Below are 20,126 nucleotides of genomic sequence, written 5' to 3' on the forward strand. Positions count from 1 at the left end.
TCTTCCCTTCGGCCTAGCCTCTGCACCACGCACATTCACAAAGGTGTTGGCGTTGGTGGCTCATCTCTGCTCTGTCCCGGTGAGGCTCCATTGCTTCCTAGACGACGTGCTCGTGCAAGTCAACTCACACGCACAGGCAGTTCTCTGACCATCCAGACGTTGCAGGCCCTGGGGTTCTCCATCAACCTTCACAAAAGTCATCTCTCACCCTTGACAAAGATCCTTCATCTGGGGGCAGTGATAGACTCAGTGACAGGCCTAGTTCGACTCTCTCCAGCACGACTCATCAGCCTCCAGTCGTTGGCATGGCAGGTTCACGCAAGAAGGTCAGCTTCCATCCTGACCTTGGCCCGCTTGCTGGGCAAGATGGTGGTGTGCATAGGGATTGTGCCTTGGGCCCGCCTCCACTCCCAAACCTTGCAGTGGGCCCTTATCCCATTCCAACGGAGACACATGAGCAACTCCCTGCAGCTCATCCATCTACCAGCAGATCTACACCTGTCAATGAAAGATTGGCTGTCCCCGGCTCTTCGATGCGGGTCCCATATTTGGAAACAGGATTGCATCACCATCACCACCCACTTATTCAGTTGGGGGGCCCTGATGAACTCCAGTTTGGTGCAGGGGTGTTGGACAGTGTCGGACCTGTGCCACAATATAAACTGGCTGGAGCTGAAGGCATCCCGGCTCGCCCTCCAACAGTTCAAGGACTCGATCTCAGACTGTGACATTCTTGTTTTAACTGACAATGTGGCCACAAAAGGCCACATAAACCAGCAGGGCGGGACTCACTCCAGAGCCCTCTGGCTGGAAGCCCTGAAACTCGGCTCTTGGGCAGAGAGACATTTGGCATCACTGGTGTCGAAACACATTTCAGGCACAGCCAATCACCAGCCGATTGGCTCAGTCACGTGACAATAGATCACGGAGAGTGGCAGATCTACCCCAACCTGTTCTGGAAGATTTGCCAGCGCTTGGTGGACTTGTTCGCAATGCCAGCAAACACTCAACTCCCGAGATTCTTCTCCCATTTTCCAGCCCGGGCAGCAGAGGGAGTGGACACCCTTCGGTCCAGATGGCCTCTGGGTCTTCTATACGCCTTCCCTCCCCTCCCACTGATCCTGGGGACCTTGAGGAAGGTAGTGGTAGAGAGGGCGGACATCATTCTGATTGCACCACACTGACCCAGACGGCTTGTTTGTTTTGTTTTGTTTTATTGGATTTATATGCCAGTCTTGGTTTGTGGACCTCGTCCGGCTTTCCATAGCCCCCCCATGGAAGATACCTCAGGAGGAGATCTCCCTGTGCCAGGGGTCCTTATCCACCCGGAGCCTCAATGTCTCCATCTGACTAATAATAATAATAATAATAATAATAATAATAATAATAATAATAATAATTTAATTTAATTTGTTAGCCGCTCCCTCTCCACAAGGGACTCGGGGCGGCGTACAATAAAAACATACATAAATACATATAAACATACACATACACACATACACATACATATACATACACGGAGGAGGTAACAATTACATATATCACAATAATAATAATAAAATTAACCATTAAAAATACCCCAAATACAATTACAGATTTAAAAGGACTGTCAGGAGGAAAGGATAAACTACGGTTGAGCCAGGCCAGATAATTGAAAGAGGTGGGTCTTGAGCTTTACACGGAAGGAGCGGAGATCGGAAGTAATCCTGATGTCAAGGGGGAGGTCATTCCACAGGGCTGGGCCCATCACAGAGAAGGCCCTGCTCCTGGGTGTCGCCCCCCGACACTGTTTAGCGGACGGCACCCGGAGAAGTCCCTCTCTGTGTGAGCGGATTGGTCGTAGGGATGTATGGGGCAGGATGCGATCCTGCAAGTAACTCGGTCCTGTGCCATGAAGCGCTTTGAAGATCGTAATCAAAACCTTGAAACGCACCCGGTAGATCACAGGAAGCCAGTGCAGCTCGCGCAGGAGAGGTGTTACATGGGAGTACCTAGTCCTCCCCATAATCACCCGCGCAGCCGCATTCTGGACCAACTGCAGTCTCCGAGTGCATCTCAAGGGAAGCCCCATGTAGAGAGCATTGCAGTAGTCCAGGCGAGACGTCACCAGCGCATGGGTGACTGTGCGTAAGGCATCCCGGTCCAATAAGGGGCGCAATTGGCGCACCAGGCAAACCTGGTGGAACGCCCCCCTTGCCATGGCTGTTACATGGTCATCCATGGACAGCCGGGCATCCAGGAGGACGCCCAAATTGCGCACCCGCTCCATGGAGGCCAGTTGCTCGCCCCCAATGGCCAGAGATGGAAGCAACTGGTTGAACCGGGGAGCTGGAAGCCACAGCCACTCCGTCTTGGAAGGGTTGAGTTTGAGTCGGTTGTCACCCATCCAGACCCGTGCGGCTTCCAAGCACCGGGACATCATTTCGACGGCCTCGTTGGGGTGGTTCGGGGTGGAAATGTATAGCTGAGTGTCATCAGCATACAGATGGTATCCCACCCCAAAGCCACGGATGATCTCGCCCAGCGGTTTCATATATGTGTTGAACAGGAGTGGCAAGAGAACCGACCCCTGTGGCACCCCACAAGTGAGGGGGCTCAGGGTCGATCTCTGCTCTCCTGCCAACACACGTTGCGTCCGGCCGAAGAGGTAGGAGCCGAACCACCGCAAAACGGTGCCCCTAACTCCCAACCCCTCCAGCCGGTGCAACAGGATACCATGGTCGATGGTATCGAAAGCCACCGAGAGATCTAATAGGACCAGGATAGAGGAACAACCCCTATCTCTGGCCCTCCAGAGATCATCAACCAACGCGACCAAGGCCGTCTCCGTGCTGTGCCCGGGTCAGAAGCCGGACTGGCGCGGGTCTAGATAATCATTCTCCTCCAGGTGACGTGGAAACTGTTGGGCCACCACACTCTCTACAACCTTCGCTAACAAGGGAAGGTTGGAGACCGGACGATAATTAGCTAGCTCCGTTGGGTCCAGGGAAGACTGCCTGGCACTTGAGTGGAGCCTCCTGAGGAAAGCCGATCTGTCCTCCCGGGTAATAGCTACCATAGAGGCATCCAGGCGCCCTTCCATTTATAATTCCAAATGGTCAGCCTTTGTTAGATTGTGCACCCCCCCCCTCGGATATGCCCTACCAAAGCTTCAGCCGCTCACATCCTCGAATTCCTCCAAAACGGATTAGATGGGGGTCTCTCCCATAACACCCTTAGGTGTCAGGTAGCGGCCTTGTCCTCGCTCATACCCGGGGACAGTCATTTGTCTCTGATGCACCTTCCTTTAGTCAAGAGATTTCTGAGGGGAGCTGCCAACTTGCGGCCTCCCCCCATACACAGGTTCCCCACTTGGGACCTACCTTTAGTGCTCAAGGTCTTGACAGGGGCTCCCTTCAAGCCACTGCGCACAGTGCATCTTAGATTTCTGTCCATGAAGGTGGCCTTTCTAGTTGCCATAATTTCTGCCAGGTGCATTTCCGAGTTGGAGGCCTTGTCTTCCAAGGATGACCTTTGACAATTTCACCAGGACAGGGTGATTCTCCACTTGGATCCCACCTTCCTCCCTAAAGTCAATTCACCCACCGGGCACCGGAAGTTATTCTTTTTAATGTTTGCCCTAATCCCTTCCATGAGCGGGAGCATCTTTGGCACCACTTAGACATACGCCGTGCCTTACACATATGTCTCTGGCGCACATCACCTATCTGCCGCTCTGAAGCCCTTTTCATTTCCTTCCAACCTGGCTCCTTGGGGGCCAGGGTATCATCTGCCACAATCGGCAGGTGGCTGCGTCAGGCCATCTCCACTGCCTACGAATCCTCGGGCCGGCCTATCCCCTCAGAGATCACTGCCCATTCCATGCAGAGTGCCACAGTCATGGCAGCATGGGCCACTAGGGCCCCTTTCGACGACATCTGTCGCTCGGCCACTTGGGCCTCCCCATCCTCTTTCATCCGTCACTATCAGTTAGATGCTTTTGCATCTGTGGAGGCATCCTTTGGACGTAGGGTCCTACAACAGGTGGTGACCGCCCCTTCCCCTGAGTCTTAGGTTCCCTTCCTGGGACTGAGCTTGGGTACATCTCATGTGTGGCCCCTCCCTCGAGTCTACTGGAAAAAGAACGTTGGTCCTTACCCGAACGTTTATTCTCAGTAGACGAGAGGAAGGGGTCACTTCCCACCCCAGTTATGTTAGTTGATAGTTAGTGGGGTGTGGGGCGGTCGGGTGGTTTATTTTCCTTCTGTTTGTGTCTGTTCCTATACAGTCACTTTTGGACATTCGCTTTCGAGGAACTGGGAGCCAACAGGGAAAAGAGGAGATTAAAAGAAATTTCCAATGAACAATGCATTCACTTAATCACCATGGCATTTGCTTAACCACTCTATTCACTTCACAACCATGGTGATTTATTTAAGCACCACCACAAAAAATGGTGGTTGGTCATGTGATGACTTGCTTAATTATTGGCACGGCATGACATGACAAAAATTCCAGGCTAAATTATGGTTGCAGGTTGAGAGCTATGTGTATTTTGATGATGTCCCTCTTTGGAGTTCTTGGGTTAGTGGTCTCTAAGCTTGGTTGTTGCTTACCAATATTTCATTGCCCAAATAGGTAATATCAGTGTGGGGTCCCTGCTTATATACAGTAGCTTGCCCTGCCAATATTAATGGGACTGAGGTTTTCTCTTTGGTAGATTTGGTTGAAAACAAGCAGCAAGCAATATATTAATCAACCTACTAAGAAAACTATATCCTCACAATATATAAACTTACGCCCCCTAATAACAAGGAGCAAACAATACCCTAATGAACCTACTTAGGAGAAAACATACTCCCACCAACACTTACAGGACAAGCTACTATATATATTTATTTATTTAATTGTCATTGTACAAAATAAATACAACGAAATTGGTTGTTACATAACCAATGTTATATTCCCACTGATAATGTTACCTAATTCAGTAATGAAATGTCTGCAAGCAGACAACCAAGCTCAGAGAGCACCAAGGACTTCACATTTCAACCCTAAGCTTCCCTTCTATTGTAACTTCCCTCTTTCTTTTGCTATCTTTGGAAAATAAAGAAGACAATGCAGTATTTCTCCTTTAATAGGAGATGAGTTAAAGCACTGAAAAAAGAATGATCTTTGAGGAAAAGTGTTCGTATCTAAATGCATTTGGATAAAATGGAGTCATTCGTGGATCCAGCACAGAAATGGAAAGCCACAGTACACACTGGTGATAAAGGACACGTCTTTTATTGGTTCAAGATGATTAATTGGATATATCCATTCCTAGAGAAGAGAGGTCTGGTGTCAAGGATCTACACATGAAAACTCAAAATTGGATCACTGCAAAACATTTGTTATAGAGCCCATAAGGACAATCTAAAAAATAAGATGGTTCCAGAACATATCAAAAGACATAATGACTGCAATTTCCAGGATGCAAATTTGACTGCTTCTGATCGAGGTATTGAGATTTGCTCAAGGTATTGAGAAATGCAAAGTCCTATAAAATAATATATTGAGAGAGAATATAATGTGTAGTACTATTAATTTCTATTATTCCTCTATTTGTGGAAGTTGGATACATCAGCTTTATAATAACACTACTATAGCCCAACAGTTAGTATCAATGAAAATGTCAATTTAAAGACAAATGTTTTACAATGCAGATCTGAGAGAGAAAATAAGAGCCCAACTTGCCAAGGTTGAACATCTGATGGGGAAATGCATGCCTTATGTTTATTCTAGATGTACCCCAACTAAGCTGGGATTTTCTTGGCATAGTTCTTTGATCTGTAGATATATTGAGGATAGAAGAGAGAATTTATGACATGGCAATACCGTATGAATCATTTGGAAGATCCAGCTCTTGGTATGGAGTGGAAATTTCTACTTCCACACCATTCAAAGGGTGTTCATCCCAAATTGTATATAGCTAAACGTCTGTAGAGATTCTTAGTCATCCAGGTCATGGTTGTCCCAAAGATGCTTTTTCAGGAGACAACTGGACTTTCTTGTTTTTTTCTTTTGAAGACCTTCTCATCCAATAAGCTTCTTCAGTTCTGACAAGATAGTGGGGAGTGGAAGGATTTATATTCCTTGCAGAAAGCTGGCAATCTGCATCCTTTTGGAGGGTCCATTAGTTCTCCACCTTTCTCTGGACCCAATTCCAGTTGGTGGTGATTGAAGGGAAGAGATTCCTCCCTTGGCTACTACATTGTGGGGTTTCTAGCATTACTGTCCTCTCTTCCCATCTAGCCAACATCTGCATGAAGTTGGTGGGTAATATCATTCATTGTCATAGGATTAGGTTTCATTAGTATGTTGCTAGCTTGCTTGCTTGCTTACCGCATTTCTGAACTACCCATCTCCCTTTAAAGGGAGCTTGGATGTTGTACACTAAAAAGTTACAATGTAAAACCCCATTCAGAACTAAAGATGAAACTCCTGGATGCAGAGAGGCCCACCCACAGCCACTCTGTCTTACCAGGGTTCAGCTGACGCCTGTTGTTCCCCATCCAGGCTCACAACTATTGATACCCAACTCTACCTCTCTGGCCCTGGAGAATTAGTCAGTGCTGTTGACATCCTAGATCAGTGCCTGGAGGCTGTAAGGGCTTGAATGGGAAAGTATAGCTGCCCCTCATGAACCCTGGGAAGAGTCTTGGTGCCCTTTGGGTCTTGTTCTTTCTGGTTCATGGACTATACCCATGATGGCGAACCTTTTCAGCACCAAGTGCCCAAACTGGAATGCACGTGTGTGCATGGAGCACTAGAAAGCCAAAGACCATCTGGTTTTCGGGCTTCTGGTACATGCTTGTGCACCAGCCAGCTAGTCTTCATGCACATCGGAGCACTGGAACCCTGAAAACTGGATGGAGAGTGTGTGCATGCACACTGGCCAGATAATCTTCGGGTTCCCAGCGCTCCGGCATGCATGAAGACCAGCTGGCCAGAAGCCAGAAGAGTAGCAGGGCGCATGCCAACAGAGAGGGCTCTGCGTGCCACCTCTGGCATGCATGTCATAGATTTGCCATCACAGGACTAGACCATCTATGTTAGTGGATAGGGTTGTACTGATCCAAAAAGAATGAGTGAATAACCTGAATATTCTCTAGACTCGTGACTCCTGCTTGATGAGCAAGTGGCAATCTTAGCTAGGATGACTTTTGCATGGCTTCAAATATTGTGCACCAGTTGTACCATTCTTTGACTGGGATTGCTCATAGTGCTCCATACAAATGCTCCCCATGACAAAACCTTAAAACAGTGGTCTTTGTTGGGTTTTAGAGTTCTGTATTCACCCACGACCTTTCTTAATTACTTTCACTAGAAATGGCTTGTAAATTGTATTTTGGATACTAAGAACCTTCAGAAGGATATGTTTTATTACACTGGGTGATTTTCCTTCAATGAATTTAAGTGAAAGAAGTTTTATTTAAGTTTAAAAATTAAAGAATTTTTTTTTATTTGGAAATAAGCCGCAAAAAAGGGATTTTAAAATGTTAATTTGGGAAGTTTTGAAATGGACTAAGGGGCAAATAAAGATTTTGAAATGATTATAAGAATGTTTCCTGTGGCTTGTTTAAAATCCTATGAAAAAAACATGAAGATTTTGAATTTGAGAAATATTTCTCTGTGGAAATGTTGTGGATTAGCAAAAAAACATCATGAAACATCCCTGAAGGTTGCTTACTAGAGGCAACCAGAAAGAATTAAAAATTATGATTAAAGGAGAAGACCCAATAATATAAACTGGAGAAAAGTATTTTAAATGTGGAAGAATTCAAGGATAATTGGCAATAATGTACTCCAAATTTTTTCTTAAGATTGTCTGATAGTTAAAATGGATTCAAAATAAGAGATGGAAGAGGATACAATTGAGAATCAGCCTGGTTTTGATATGGACTTATAATTGACAGAATACAAGAATGACACGGACAAAGATGTTTGCAAGACTTTAAAAATGAACCTAACTGATGCTTAATAAGCAAAGGGACATAAGAATAATAAACCAGAAGATGTGACTTGGACAATCTTCTTAGTTTGGACTTTAAAAAGAAATGCGTTGTACATTTGAAGAAATTCCTGAGATAAGATAAAGTGAGAAAGAAAAAAAAATCAAGTTTGGGATGATTACTTAAGAGAAATAAATATCAAGACATTTTTAAAAAATTACAAATGTTTATACAGTTGGCTTACTTGACCAATGTTAACATGTATATCAGGGGTTTTTTTTAGCAGGTTTTCTTGAGTTCTTTACTGATTTACTTAAGATTTTTAAGAAAAAAGTTATTAGCTACAGTACTGACATTTAGAGAAGATGATAAATTAATTTGTGCAACATTATTTTCTGTGTTTTTTCTGGTGGTTCTTTGATGGAATATTTCTTAATATGAAGCTTTAAAGATTTGTTGATTAATATAAGAAAGGGGAAGAGGATTTTTTGTTGCATTTTTGGAGAAAATAAGGTGCTGTGGAAATGAATATGAAGTTTAGATAGGTAGGTAGATAATAGATAACTAGGAAGGTAGAGTGAGTATCTGGTATCTTAAACTTTTGCTGATTAAACAATGAGGCTGTTATTTGCTAAAAGATAAGACATGGATTAGAGATGCTAATGTTAGAAAAGGGGTTAAATCAGTGATTCCCAAAGTGTGAGCCGCGGCTCCCTGGGGAGCCGCGCTATCGTCATAAGGGCCGCGCGAAATATTCAATTAATACCAGCGCCCGCTGGGTCTAACGCTGATGCGCCATTTCTGAAACGTCTAGTGCGCATGCGCAGTTACAAGTCGGATTTCTATTCATTTGTTATCACCTTCTCAGTGCTCGCATAAGTTTTTGTTTGTTGGGCTAACTTAATAGTGTGGTGGTTAAGTTACTTTTCAAAAGCTATTTTTCTGATCACCCTAAAATGGACAAATTCTTATTAAACTTGAATAATCAAGATAGTGCTAAATCTATAGACGAAGTTCCACAAACTAGTGGCAAGGGTTCCGAGAAGCGAAAATGTCATAAATATGACGACAGTTACTTGGATTTTGGCTTTACATCAATAAACGAAAATGATAAAGAGAGACCACAGTGTGCATTGTGCATGAAAGTTTTGGCACCGGAATGTATGCTTCCAAGTAAGTTAAAACGACATTTAGAAACCAACCATTCTAACTTTGTTGGTAAACCTCGCAACTTTTTTAAAAGAAAGTTAATTGAATTAAAACAACAAAAAGGCAGCATTTATAAACATATGTCAATACCAAATAATGCTTTGCTAGCATCATACAAAGTTGCATATAGAGTTGCTAAGTGTAAAAAGGCCCATACTATTGCAGAGCAACTCATTCTACCGGCTGCTGTAGATTTAGTGAACATTATGATTGGTGAGTCGGCGGGGAAACTGCTTTCAAATGTCCCTTTGTCTAACAATACAATCAGTCGCAGAATTCAGCACATGGGGGAGGATCTCAATGCACAATTAATTGAAAAATTAAAAGGAAGTGAATATGGACTGCAACTCGATGAGGCCACAGACAATAATAAGGACGCACACTTGATTTGTTACGTACGGTTCTTAGATGGTAATTCAATCGTTGAGGACCTTCTCTTTTGTAAAAGTATTACTGGAAGTACAAAGGCTCAGGATTTGTTCGAGATCCTGAATATATTTATGGTTGAAAATAATTTAGACTGGACAAAGTGCGTTGGCGTCTGTACTGACGGTGGTCGTTCGATGTCCGGCTCTTATGGAGGATTGCAGGCGCTTATTCGAAACAAAGCTCCAGATTCAGTTTGGACCCATTGCATCATTCACAAAGAAGCACTTGCATCAAAGTATATAAGTCCTCCACTAAATATAGTTTTAGAACGTGTGGTAAATATAGTAAACTATATAAAAACTCGGCCACTGAAAGCAAGATTTTTTAAAAGAATGTGTGAAGATATGGGAGGTGAATCTTTGTTGTACTACTGCCACTCACGATGGCTCTCTCGGGGGGGTGTATTGTCTCGTACGTTCCAATTACAGCAAGAAATATACACTTTCCTTGAAGAAGAAAAACATGAGTATGCCAAACACTTTGTAGAAACAGACTTTTTGATTAAACTCGCATACCTATGTGATATCTTTGAAAAGTTGAATGTGTTGAATCTCTTTTTACAAGGACGCAATATGCACATTTTAAAGTTAACAGAAAAGATTTCAGCTTTCAGAAAAAAATTACAGCTATGGAAACTAAAAATTAATGAAGATGATCTTAATGATTGCTTTCCCTTGTTGCACCAGTTTTTAACCTCCAATGAAATCAGTTTGTCTTGCAATTTAAAATCTCTTTTTGAAGATCACCTATCTCAGCTTATCAAATGGTTCGAAAAATACTTTGAAGCAGATAACATTGAAAAATTTACTTGGATTCAAGACCCATTTAGAGCCAAGGCTCCATCAGGATTTACCTCTACAGAAGAAGAATCTCTTATTGAGTTGTCTTGCGACGCAACATTGAAGTTAAAATTTGTTAGCATGGAACTTTCTGATTTTTGGATATCAGTAAAAGAGGAATACCCACTGCTTAGTTGCAAAGCCCTAAGAATATTAATTCCTTTTGCAACGTCCTATTTGTGCGAAGCTGGGTTTTCGGCAGTCGCGGTAATAAAAAGTAAATATCGCTCGAAAATTAACGTCGAGCAAGAAATGAGAGTCGCCATTTCCAATTTTATTCCAAGATTTGAGAAGTTGTGCAGCGAACAACAAGCCCATCTGAAGAAGAGTGGGGAAAGATGAGGCTTGACAACTGAGAAACGTCCAACTCTATTTTATTTGCGATTTTAACAACAGCAAGCAATACAGGAGAGAAGCACCTTTCCTTAGCCTGACAGCTATTTATACGAAGAGCTGTCAGGCCAAGGATCCAATCAGGAACGCCCGTTAGCCCGCCTTCAGCCATGCCGCGCCTGATTGGCTAAGGCGCAGCATGGCTGTTGCTGGCTGACAACAGGGGAATCCCCGATCGGAAGTCAGGGAGGAAAGGAATATAACACTCCTTCCCCCCTAGCGAGGACGCATGCGTAACAGTGGAGCATGCGTAGTCGCTAAGATAGGCTGGGCGGCGCCGGACACGCCCAGACCGTCTCAGAACTGGGCAGATCGTCGGAGGAGGAGGTGGTGTCCGTGGGAGCTCCTCCCTGAAGGGAGTGGAGCTCCGGGCGCCATCTTGAAGGCCTATCCCAGGCGGAGGAGGAGGCGGAGATTCAGGAGCAGGTAGGCAGGGCCGGGGTGGCGCGGCCGCTGGCGGGCTTGAGACAGGGAATTTTGAATTACAACTAGGGAGAGGCTGGCCTGATTGAGGGAAGGCCAATGTCGGTTGCAATGGCGGAGCTGGTAGCCCAACGGGGGCTGGAACGATGGAGGGCTGTGGAAGGCGGAAGGCGCCCGGAACAGTCTCTGCCGAAACTTCTTGCGGCCTGGGCAACTGCCACGGCGGGGGTCTCGGGTGCGGCGCCAACCCCAGGGCCTCGGGTGAAATTGGCAAGGCCGACCCTGCGGGGTTGTTGTGTGGATCCAAAGGTTCGCGATGCCTTAATTGATCCACGTGGCGGCGCCAGTCTGCACCGTCGGCGGTCCGGACCCTGTAAGAGCAGGGGCCGGTTACAAAAGTGACGGTGGCAGGCACCCACTTAATATCCCCGGAGAAAGCCATTGCCCACACTGGATCGCCCTCACGGAAGGAACGGGGAGGGGGCCCCAGGTTGCTCGACTGTGCCTCAGAATAGGTTGGGTGCAACCTATCTAAGGTGGTCCGCAGGCGCCGGCCCATCAGCAGCTCCGCGGGGGTTTTTCCGGACAGTGGACACGGGGTGGAATGCTGAACCAGGAGGTAAGCAGCCACCCTCGTGGGCCAGTCGCCCTTGTCCATTCGTCCAAGGGCGTCTTTGGCCGAGCGGACAGCGCGTTCCGCCCGGCCATTGCTGGCCGGATGATAGGGAGCGACGAGGGCATGCCGGATGCCTTGGGTGGCCAGGAAACCCTGGAACACGGTGGACGCAAACTGAGGACCATTGTCCGACACAACGACGTCCGGCAAGCCGTGGGTGGCAAACAGGCGCGTTAGTGCTCGGACAGTGGCCTCGGCTGTGGTGGAGGTCATGAGCATGAGCTCCACCCAGCGTGAGTAAGCGTCCACCACAACCAGGAAAACCTGGCCTCGGAAAGGCCCAGCGAAATCCAGGTGGAGGCGTGACCACGGGCCGCGGGGAATCTCCCACTCCCGCGGCGGGGCCGCCGGAGGCGCTGGACGGGAGACCTGGCAGGTCGAGCACCTGGCAACCCAGGTAGCTATCTCGTCGTCCAGACGGGGCCACCAGACATAGCTGCGCGCCAATGCCTTCATGCGCGCTATGCCAGGGTGGCCCTCATGGAGGCGAGACAGCACCTGGTCACGCAGTGTGGGTGGAATGATCACCCTGTCCCCCCACAGGAGGCACCCACTGTGAAGGGACAGCTCTAACTGCCTGGCCTTGTAGGGGCGGTGGCCGTCGGACACCGGCCCCCCAGGCCACCCCCGCAGAACCCAGGTCATCACCTGGGAGAGGGTGGGGTCGGCCAGAGACGCTGCCGCCACATCGCCCGCAGAGAGCGGCAAGGCGAGGTCTGCAATGGCCAAAACAGACAGGCAAGGCACTGTCTGAGGGTTGGAGACGGGCAAGGGGCAGCGGCTGAGGGCATCAGCATGCCCCAGCTGCTTGCCAGGGCGGTAGACCAGGGCATACGAGTATGCCGCTAGGAACTCCACCCAACGTGTCATCCGGGGTGACAGAATGGGAGGGGTCGGACGGTCACCGGCCAGAAGCCCAAGGAGCGGCTTGTGGTCAGTGAAGAGCGTGAAATGCCGTCCGTAGAGGTATTCGTGGAACTTTTTAACCCCGGACACGGCAGCCAGAGCCTCCTTGTCGATCTGGCTGTAGTTTCTCTCCGCTGGAGAGAGTGTCCGGGAATAAAAAGCTATGGGGGCTTCCGAGCCGTTGGGGAGTACGTGGCTCAGGACAGCCCCCAAACCCACGGGGGAGGCGTCACACGCTAGAGTCAGGGGCATCCTGTCACTATATTGGACTAGGACTGCCTCTGACGTCAGCATGTCTTTGACAGCCGCGAACGCATGCGCTTCGCGGCTGCCCCAGCGCCAGGCCGTCGATCGGTCGAGCAACCGATGCAGCGGCTCGGCTAGTGACGCCTTGTGCGGCAGAAATGGCGCGTAGAAATTTAAAAGCCCCAAGAACGACTGCAGCTCTGCCTTAGAGGCGGGGGTGGGGGCGTTCTTGATGGCTGCGACTTTCGCAGGGGTGGGGTGGATTCCGTGGGCGTCTGTGGAGAAGCCGAGGAAGTCCACTTTAGGCACAGCAAATGAGCATTTGCTGCGCTTTAATTTGAGACCCGCGCCCCTAAAACGGTCGAGGACCTTCCCCAGTACTTCGAGGAGTCCTGAGCGGCTGGATGCAGCGATCAGGACATCGTCGAAATAGGGTACAACGCCAGGGAGCCCATGGAGCAATCGCTCCATGAGGCTCTGGAAGATCCCCGGGGCCACGGAAACGCCGAATTGGAGGCGGCGGCAACGGAAAGCCCCTCGGTGGGTGACGATAGTCTGCGCGGCCGCCGCTTCGTCATCCACCGGGAGCTGCTGGTAGGCCTGCGCCATATCCAGTTTCGCGAAAATACAGCCCTGCCCCAGGGAGTGGAGCAGGTGCTGTACTACAGGGACTGGATAGGGGTTTGCCTGAAGGGCCAAATTGATGGTGGATTTAAAATCGGCGCAGAGGCGTATGGAGCCGTCGGCCTTCACAGGGACCACTATAGGGGTCTCCCAACGTGAGTAGTCAACAGGCTCCAATACGCCCTGCGCCAGCAAGCGGTCAATCTCCTCATCAACTTTGGCCCTTAAGGCAAAAGGCACCCTGCGGGCCTTCAGCCTAATGGGAGCAACCTGGGGATCTAAATTAAGAGAGATGGGGGTGCCCTTGTATAGTCCCAGCTGGCCGTCAAAGACGTCCGCGTAGGCGGAGATGACAGCAGCTACGTCAGGGGGCGTGTCTGAGATGGAGTGCACCCCCTGCACGGAGAGACCAAGGGCGGGGAACCAATCTAGCCCCAATAAAGCGGGGAGGGGCTTTTCAACCACTAGGATTGGCAGGCACCCCGAAAACCCCCCGTATTCAACCCTGACTGTATGGCAGCCCAGGGTTGGGATAAGTGACCCCTGATAGTCCCTTAAGGCCACGGGGCTAGCAGACAGCTGGCGTTTAAGGACGCCGGGGCACAGTTTCTGAAAGTCTGCCCAGGCAATTAAGGAGCGGGACGAGCCGGAGTCCACCTCCATTACACAAGGCGCGCCCTCAATGAGGACTGACGCCTTGATTCTGTCCGCACCTGCGGAGGCCTGGTAGATCGCCTCAGCAGGGGCGGCTGCTGTAGGGCCTGGCTCCACGGTGTAACAGCTGGCCTTCGAGCGCGGCTGGCGGCGGGGCTGCTGCTGCGGTCCGGCTGTCATCTGCTGGCCTGCGGCTCCCTGGGATGGTGGTGGTGGTAACACAGCACGGCAAACTTGGGCCAGGTGCCCTTTTTTCGAACACCGGCGGCAGATGGATGCCCGGAATGGGCAGGCTGACCGGTCATGGCTGCCACCGCAGCCAAGGCAGGCTGTCACAGTCTGGCGCGGAGGTCGCGGATTGCGGCGTCTTTGCAGCTCTGCCAGGCGAGCCACGAGTTCTTCCTCTTCCTCAGCCGGGCTCGGGATGGGCACCAGCTGATCGATGAGGCAGGTCTGCGCTGGGGAAGATTGAAACGGGTGGCGGTCCATCTCAGCAACAGATTGCTCCGACAACTCCGCCGCCCGTGCCTCAGCGACCGCCTCTGACAGGGTGATTTCTGGCCGAGCCAGGAGACGCCTCCTCAGCCGGCGGTCCCTGATGCCGCTTACGAATTGTTCCACCAGGTTGTCCTCCAAGTCTGGGAACTCGCAGGGTATGGCTGTGGTCCGCAAGGACTGGAGGAACTGGCTGACGTCTTCGTGCGGCTTCTGGACGCACTGACGGAAAGCGTACCGCCTGGTGATTTTCGATGGGGTCGGGGCGTAATGTCCCTTCAGCTTGGCCATCAGCGTGTCCCAGTCGAGGTCGTGGACTGGCACAGGGGCTGCCAACGCCCGGGCGGCGTTGAACATCGGGGTTCCGCAGCTACTGAGGAAGAAGCTGCACTTCTCCTCCATCGGAATACCCCGTTTTCCGTTGGCACGAAGGAAGCACTCAAAGCGCTCCAAAAATCCCGTCCATCCCTCACCATCGGTTCCGAAGGGAGCGAACGGGGGAAGCGAAGACATTGCGGCTTGAAGTTGTGCGGCTCGGGGAGCTAAACTCAAGCGGCTGTGTGAAGAGGTCGGGTTCCGTCAGGGTCGTCGCCTCAGGAGTATCCCACCTTCGTCGCCAGTGAAGAAGAGTGGGGAAAGATGAGGCTTGACAACTGAGAAACGTCCAACTCTATTTTATTTGCGATTTTAACAACAGCAAGCAATACAGGAGAGAAGCACCTTTCCTTAGCCTGACAGCTATTTATACGAAGAGCTGTCAGGCCAAGGATCCAATCAGGAACGCCCGTTAGCCTGCCTTCAGCCATGCCGCGCCTGATTGGCTAAGGCGCAGCATGGCTGTTGCTGGCTGACAACAGGGGAATCCCCGATCGGAAGTCAGGGAGGAAAGGAATATAACACCATCCATCCCATTAATAATTTTAAATCATTAAACGATGTTCAATAAATTGTGAATTTAAAGCTCATGTTTAATTTATTTTTCAATTAACCTAACCTTAACGAACTAAAAAGTAGATTTCCAAATCCTTAAAAAGTCAAAAATTAAAAAAAATCGGATGTACCTATTAAGGGAGCCGCGGAAAAAATCCGAAGTGTTATGGGAGCCGCAAACCGAAAAAGATTGGGAACCTCTGGGTTAAATTACTGAAATTGTTTGACTTATCCTGCTGAAAAGGAAAGTATTTCTTTTTCTATTTTTTCTTTTCTATACATTTAGTCTCTCTTTCTCTTTCCCTCCTTGTTCGTTTTCTCTCTCTCTCTCTCTCTCTCTCTCTCTCTCTCTTTCTCTCTCACTCACTCACTCTCTCCTTCTTACCTTTTCTTTTTCCTAGAATGGCACATGGGTGAGCTGCATTGGTTGCCAGCTTGCTTCTGGGACCAATTCAAGGGGATGATTTTGCCCTTTGAAGCCCTTCATGGCAGGGACTGGATGATTTGAAGGACCGCCTTTACATGATTGCATCTGCCTGTTCCATTAGGTTTGGCAAAAGAGGTATTGGGTGAGCCCCATTTGCAAAAGAGTTCCATCTTGCAGGACCCAGGAGACAGACCTTTTCTGCTGTGGCACCTATCCTGTAGAACAGGGGTGTCAAACTCAAGGCCCGTGGACCAGATTCAGCCCACGGGGGTGCTTACATCTCGCTCAAGGGGCCTCCTGGAAACAACGAAGGAGCAGTCCGCAGTGCCTCTGCCAGAGAAAACAGAGTTCGGGAGGACCACACAAGCTTTGTTTCCACTGGCAGAGGGTTACAGGAGGCCATCGTAGCCAAAAACAGCTAGTGAGGGCCACAGGTGGCCCTCCCAAGCTCCACTTTCACTGGCAGACTGCTCAGGCCGCCACAGATGCCCCTGACACAAGTGATGTTGAGCTGCCCATGCTCACCCTGCCCATGCCCCCCTGCCCCCCACAAGGTCAAACAGAAGGATTTGACACCCCTGCTGTAGAACATTTCCCCCCCTCCCCCAAGTGACCTTGGCGCCTTGATATCCTTCTACAAGACATTCAAAACATGCCTGGTTCAGCAGGCTTGAGAATCTCACAAAAAACAGTGATCTAATGAAATCATTTTTAACATCATTTTTTTCTATTGTCTTGTTATTAATAATGTTTTCGATCAGGGGTGTCAAACTCGCAGCCCATGGGCCGGTTGCGTTATGTGCTAGCCCTGGCCCTGCTCCATTTAGCGAAGGGGGAAAAGGTCCCGATTTGTCACATGACAACGCCATGACGACACAAGTTTGATACCCCTGTTTTAGGTGTTTTGAATTGTACTTGTTTTAATATTACAATTCTATGGCTGCTTTTTATAATGTTTTGCCTAAAACACTTTCCTGTGAGATGGGCAGCTATATAAATATGATGAAAGAATAAATAAATTTGTGCTGCCTAGAAACATAGGCAATAGAGATATCTCCAAAATATTTTGAACTAATAAATGAATTGTCTATTTTTCTCATACACCTTTTATACTTAGTACCTATCTTTATTTTGTCTTTCAAAATACAGTATGCACTGATTCATTTGTGTTACATTCTGTGTTTCTCTGGTTGCTGAACTCAGTAATTTGCTTGAAGGATGTGTGTGTACCAAAGTAGAAAGTAGCAGTTTCCAAAATCTCTTCATTTTTCTCAAGCTACATCAAAGATTTCAGGTAAAGTGATGTTTCCATTTTAAAATTAACAGCCAGTTACTGTAGATGTGTTCAGATGAAATGTATGGAAATGATAACTGTTCATTTCAAAGTAAATTACCCTTAGTTCTCACTTGATGACCATTTGTTCAGAGAGTGTTTGAAAGTATACCAGTGCTGAATGAATGATGACCTGTATCCAAAGCTACATTATTGCAGTTCTCCCACAGTCACCTGATTGCAGTCTGGCCACTTGGCAACCCGTTCGCACTTTTTGACTGGATGCCAAGTGCCCCACAATTATGTGCTTGTCATTTGCAATCTTCCCTGCTGGCTTCCCCGGAAAGTCAGTGGAGAAGCCAGTAGGGAAGATTGCAAGCTGCTGCCACCTGCCCAGTAGGCACTCTCTGGTATCTGGGGACTTGCTAAAAAAATCCAAGCAAGGTTTTGCAGTACAGGGCATCAGCTCTTGACTCTGCAGGCTGGCTGCAAATGCCTCATCCTACAAACACTCTGCTAAAATCCTGCTTGAATTTCAGGACAGATCATTTTCAGCCAGCCTCTTTGAAAAGGCTGCCTGCTGGAGAGATTCAGAGTTGCGTCTTTCCAGTGAGCAGCTATAGGAGAGCAAAAGGGTTTTCTGCCTGAGGGATTTGGCCGTACACTGGGCGGATGCTTCTAGTAGGCAGCTCCTTAAGGGCCAAAGGGCTTCCCATGGAGGGCTTTGGTTCTGTGGAGCTGAGTCAGTCCAGCTTTTGCTTCATTTGTTTAATGACCTTGGAAATCATGTAATGACTGCCACCAGGAGTTCCAGGATTGCAGTTGTTGGGCGAAGCAGTCACATGAAATGTCACAACAAATGCTTCACTCAACAATCAAAGATTCTGGTCTTAATTGTGGTTATAAATTGAGAATACTTTACTACATAAGTTGCAGTATACTTTGCTGCAAAGTAACGGAACCATTATCACACTAACAGTGTCTCACCTTCAATGCATACTTTAACATTTTCGTTTATATATTCTTGTAGTAAAAAAAATAATCCTGCCTGTACTTAACTTAAATCTGATTTCAGGAGAAATTTCTTCATGTGTAAAAAAAGGGAATTAAATAGGGCTGATGTTATATGTGTCAGATAAGAAGTAGGAAATGGACTCAGTATTCCTTCACTGTTTGCCAAGCAGAAGTATAAGATATTGATTATGTAAGAAGTGCAGCCAAGGAGATGTTATTGATTTTTTTTTCATCATCAGATTTTAACTTTTTTTTTTCTTTTAGAGCACTGGCAATCCTTTATTTTTTAAATCATTCATGATTTTATTATTATAGAAAGTCATCCACTTATATATTTGTTTTATCTGGACTATGGGTAACATTAATGGACTGTTTTCATACGTGCGTGAGCCATGAAAAAAAGTCAGTTAATGTGGATAGAATCCATATTGTAAGCCATGATGTTCACTAAAAAGATTTATGTCTTGAATGGATATTGCAGTCACAGAGAGCTATGAAATGCTGAATGGTAATCAAATGATAAGTCTGAATCATCTTGGGGGAGCACAAAATTTGGCTTTTTATATCTTCAGTGCTAATAAGTATTAAATTTGCTCCCTGTTTAATATACAGTGGCTTGCCCTATTGGTGAGGAATGTGGTTTTTCCCCCCTTGGTAGTTCCTTGATTAGTCTGTTTTCTGCTTTATTGTTTGACTGGTGTTTATCTGGGTTTTCACTGCTAGAGGATTTTTTCCAGTTTTTGGTTTCCTTCTTAGCTTTTTATTACCTCTTTTGAATGGCATAAATAGGTTTGTTTCTATATATCTGTTTGTTTATTTCTATGTGTATAGACTAATCAAATCCAAAAACACTAGATAATTGCTGGAAGTTTGGCATCTAGGTTGATATTGTAATTATCAAAGGAGATATATAAATAAAAAAACCAGAAAAGTAATTGGATTTACAAAAGAGACTTGTTAAGGTTTTGAAGGATTTACTGAGACCGAACAAAGAAAACAAATCAAAATAAATCTATTTCTAGGAAATTATTTGAAAGAATTAAAAACCAAGATAGTTAAAAGTACAGGAGGGGAATATAAAGATGGTTTATTTGATCAAGGTTAAAATAGATATGTAGTTGCAGTATCTCTGCTAACCATTAATAAGACTTTAGTTGACTAGAAATGAAGGACAGATTTTGTTTATAATTAAGAGTTTGAGATATGGGAAAAGAGAGTATATATTGCATTTAAAAACTTATTAAAATTATTTATACTTGTAATGAAAGAACAAATTTCTTTATATATTTTTCATTTTTCATTTCTTTTTTTCTCTGCAATTTTTATTTTTTACACTTTTACTTTTAATTTGTATTAGCTTTTACCTTTTCAATTACAATCCTTAATAAAATTATTTTTAAAAAGAACTACCGTGTAGGTAGTACAAAGCTTCTGAAGCAGTTTTGACTGGCTTCAAAGCAAGGGGACAAGTAAAGTACTGTAGCTCTGAAACATTTAGTAGTTTTTGGTTCTTCAGTGTTCAAAAATATTTTCTTAGGTGCAGGAATGGAACAGGAGGCTGCACAAGAAGTGCTGTGTATGAACCAGAGATGTGGTGTGGGTTTGGAAAGGGGTG

The 20,126-nt window shown here is 46.9% G+C and overlaps 1 protein-coding gene across 1 annotated transcript; it reads left to right on the top strand.

The window, feature by feature from the left end:
- Window positions 1-8,929: 8,929 nt before the first annotated feature.
- Window positions 8,930-18,120, top strand: LOC309387417 (zinc finger BED domain-containing protein 5-like; the record flags this gene model as incomplete). The annotated part of the gene is made up of 2 exons (XM_081943894.1): window positions 8,930-10,657; window positions 18,037-18,120. The coding sequence occupies 2 exons, from the start codon at window positions 8,930-8,932 to the stop codon at window positions 18,118-18,120; spliced, it is 1,812 nt and encodes a 603-aa protein (XP_081800020.1).
- Between the last annotated feature and the right edge of the window lie 2,006 nt (window positions 18,121-20,126).

The sequence above is a fragment of the Natrix helvetica genome (assembly GCF_964273705.1).
Source record: "Natrix helvetica genome assembly, chromosome: 2".
Lineage (NCBI taxonomy): Eukaryota > Metazoa > Chordata > Lepidosauria > Squamata > Natricidae > Natrix > Natrix helvetica.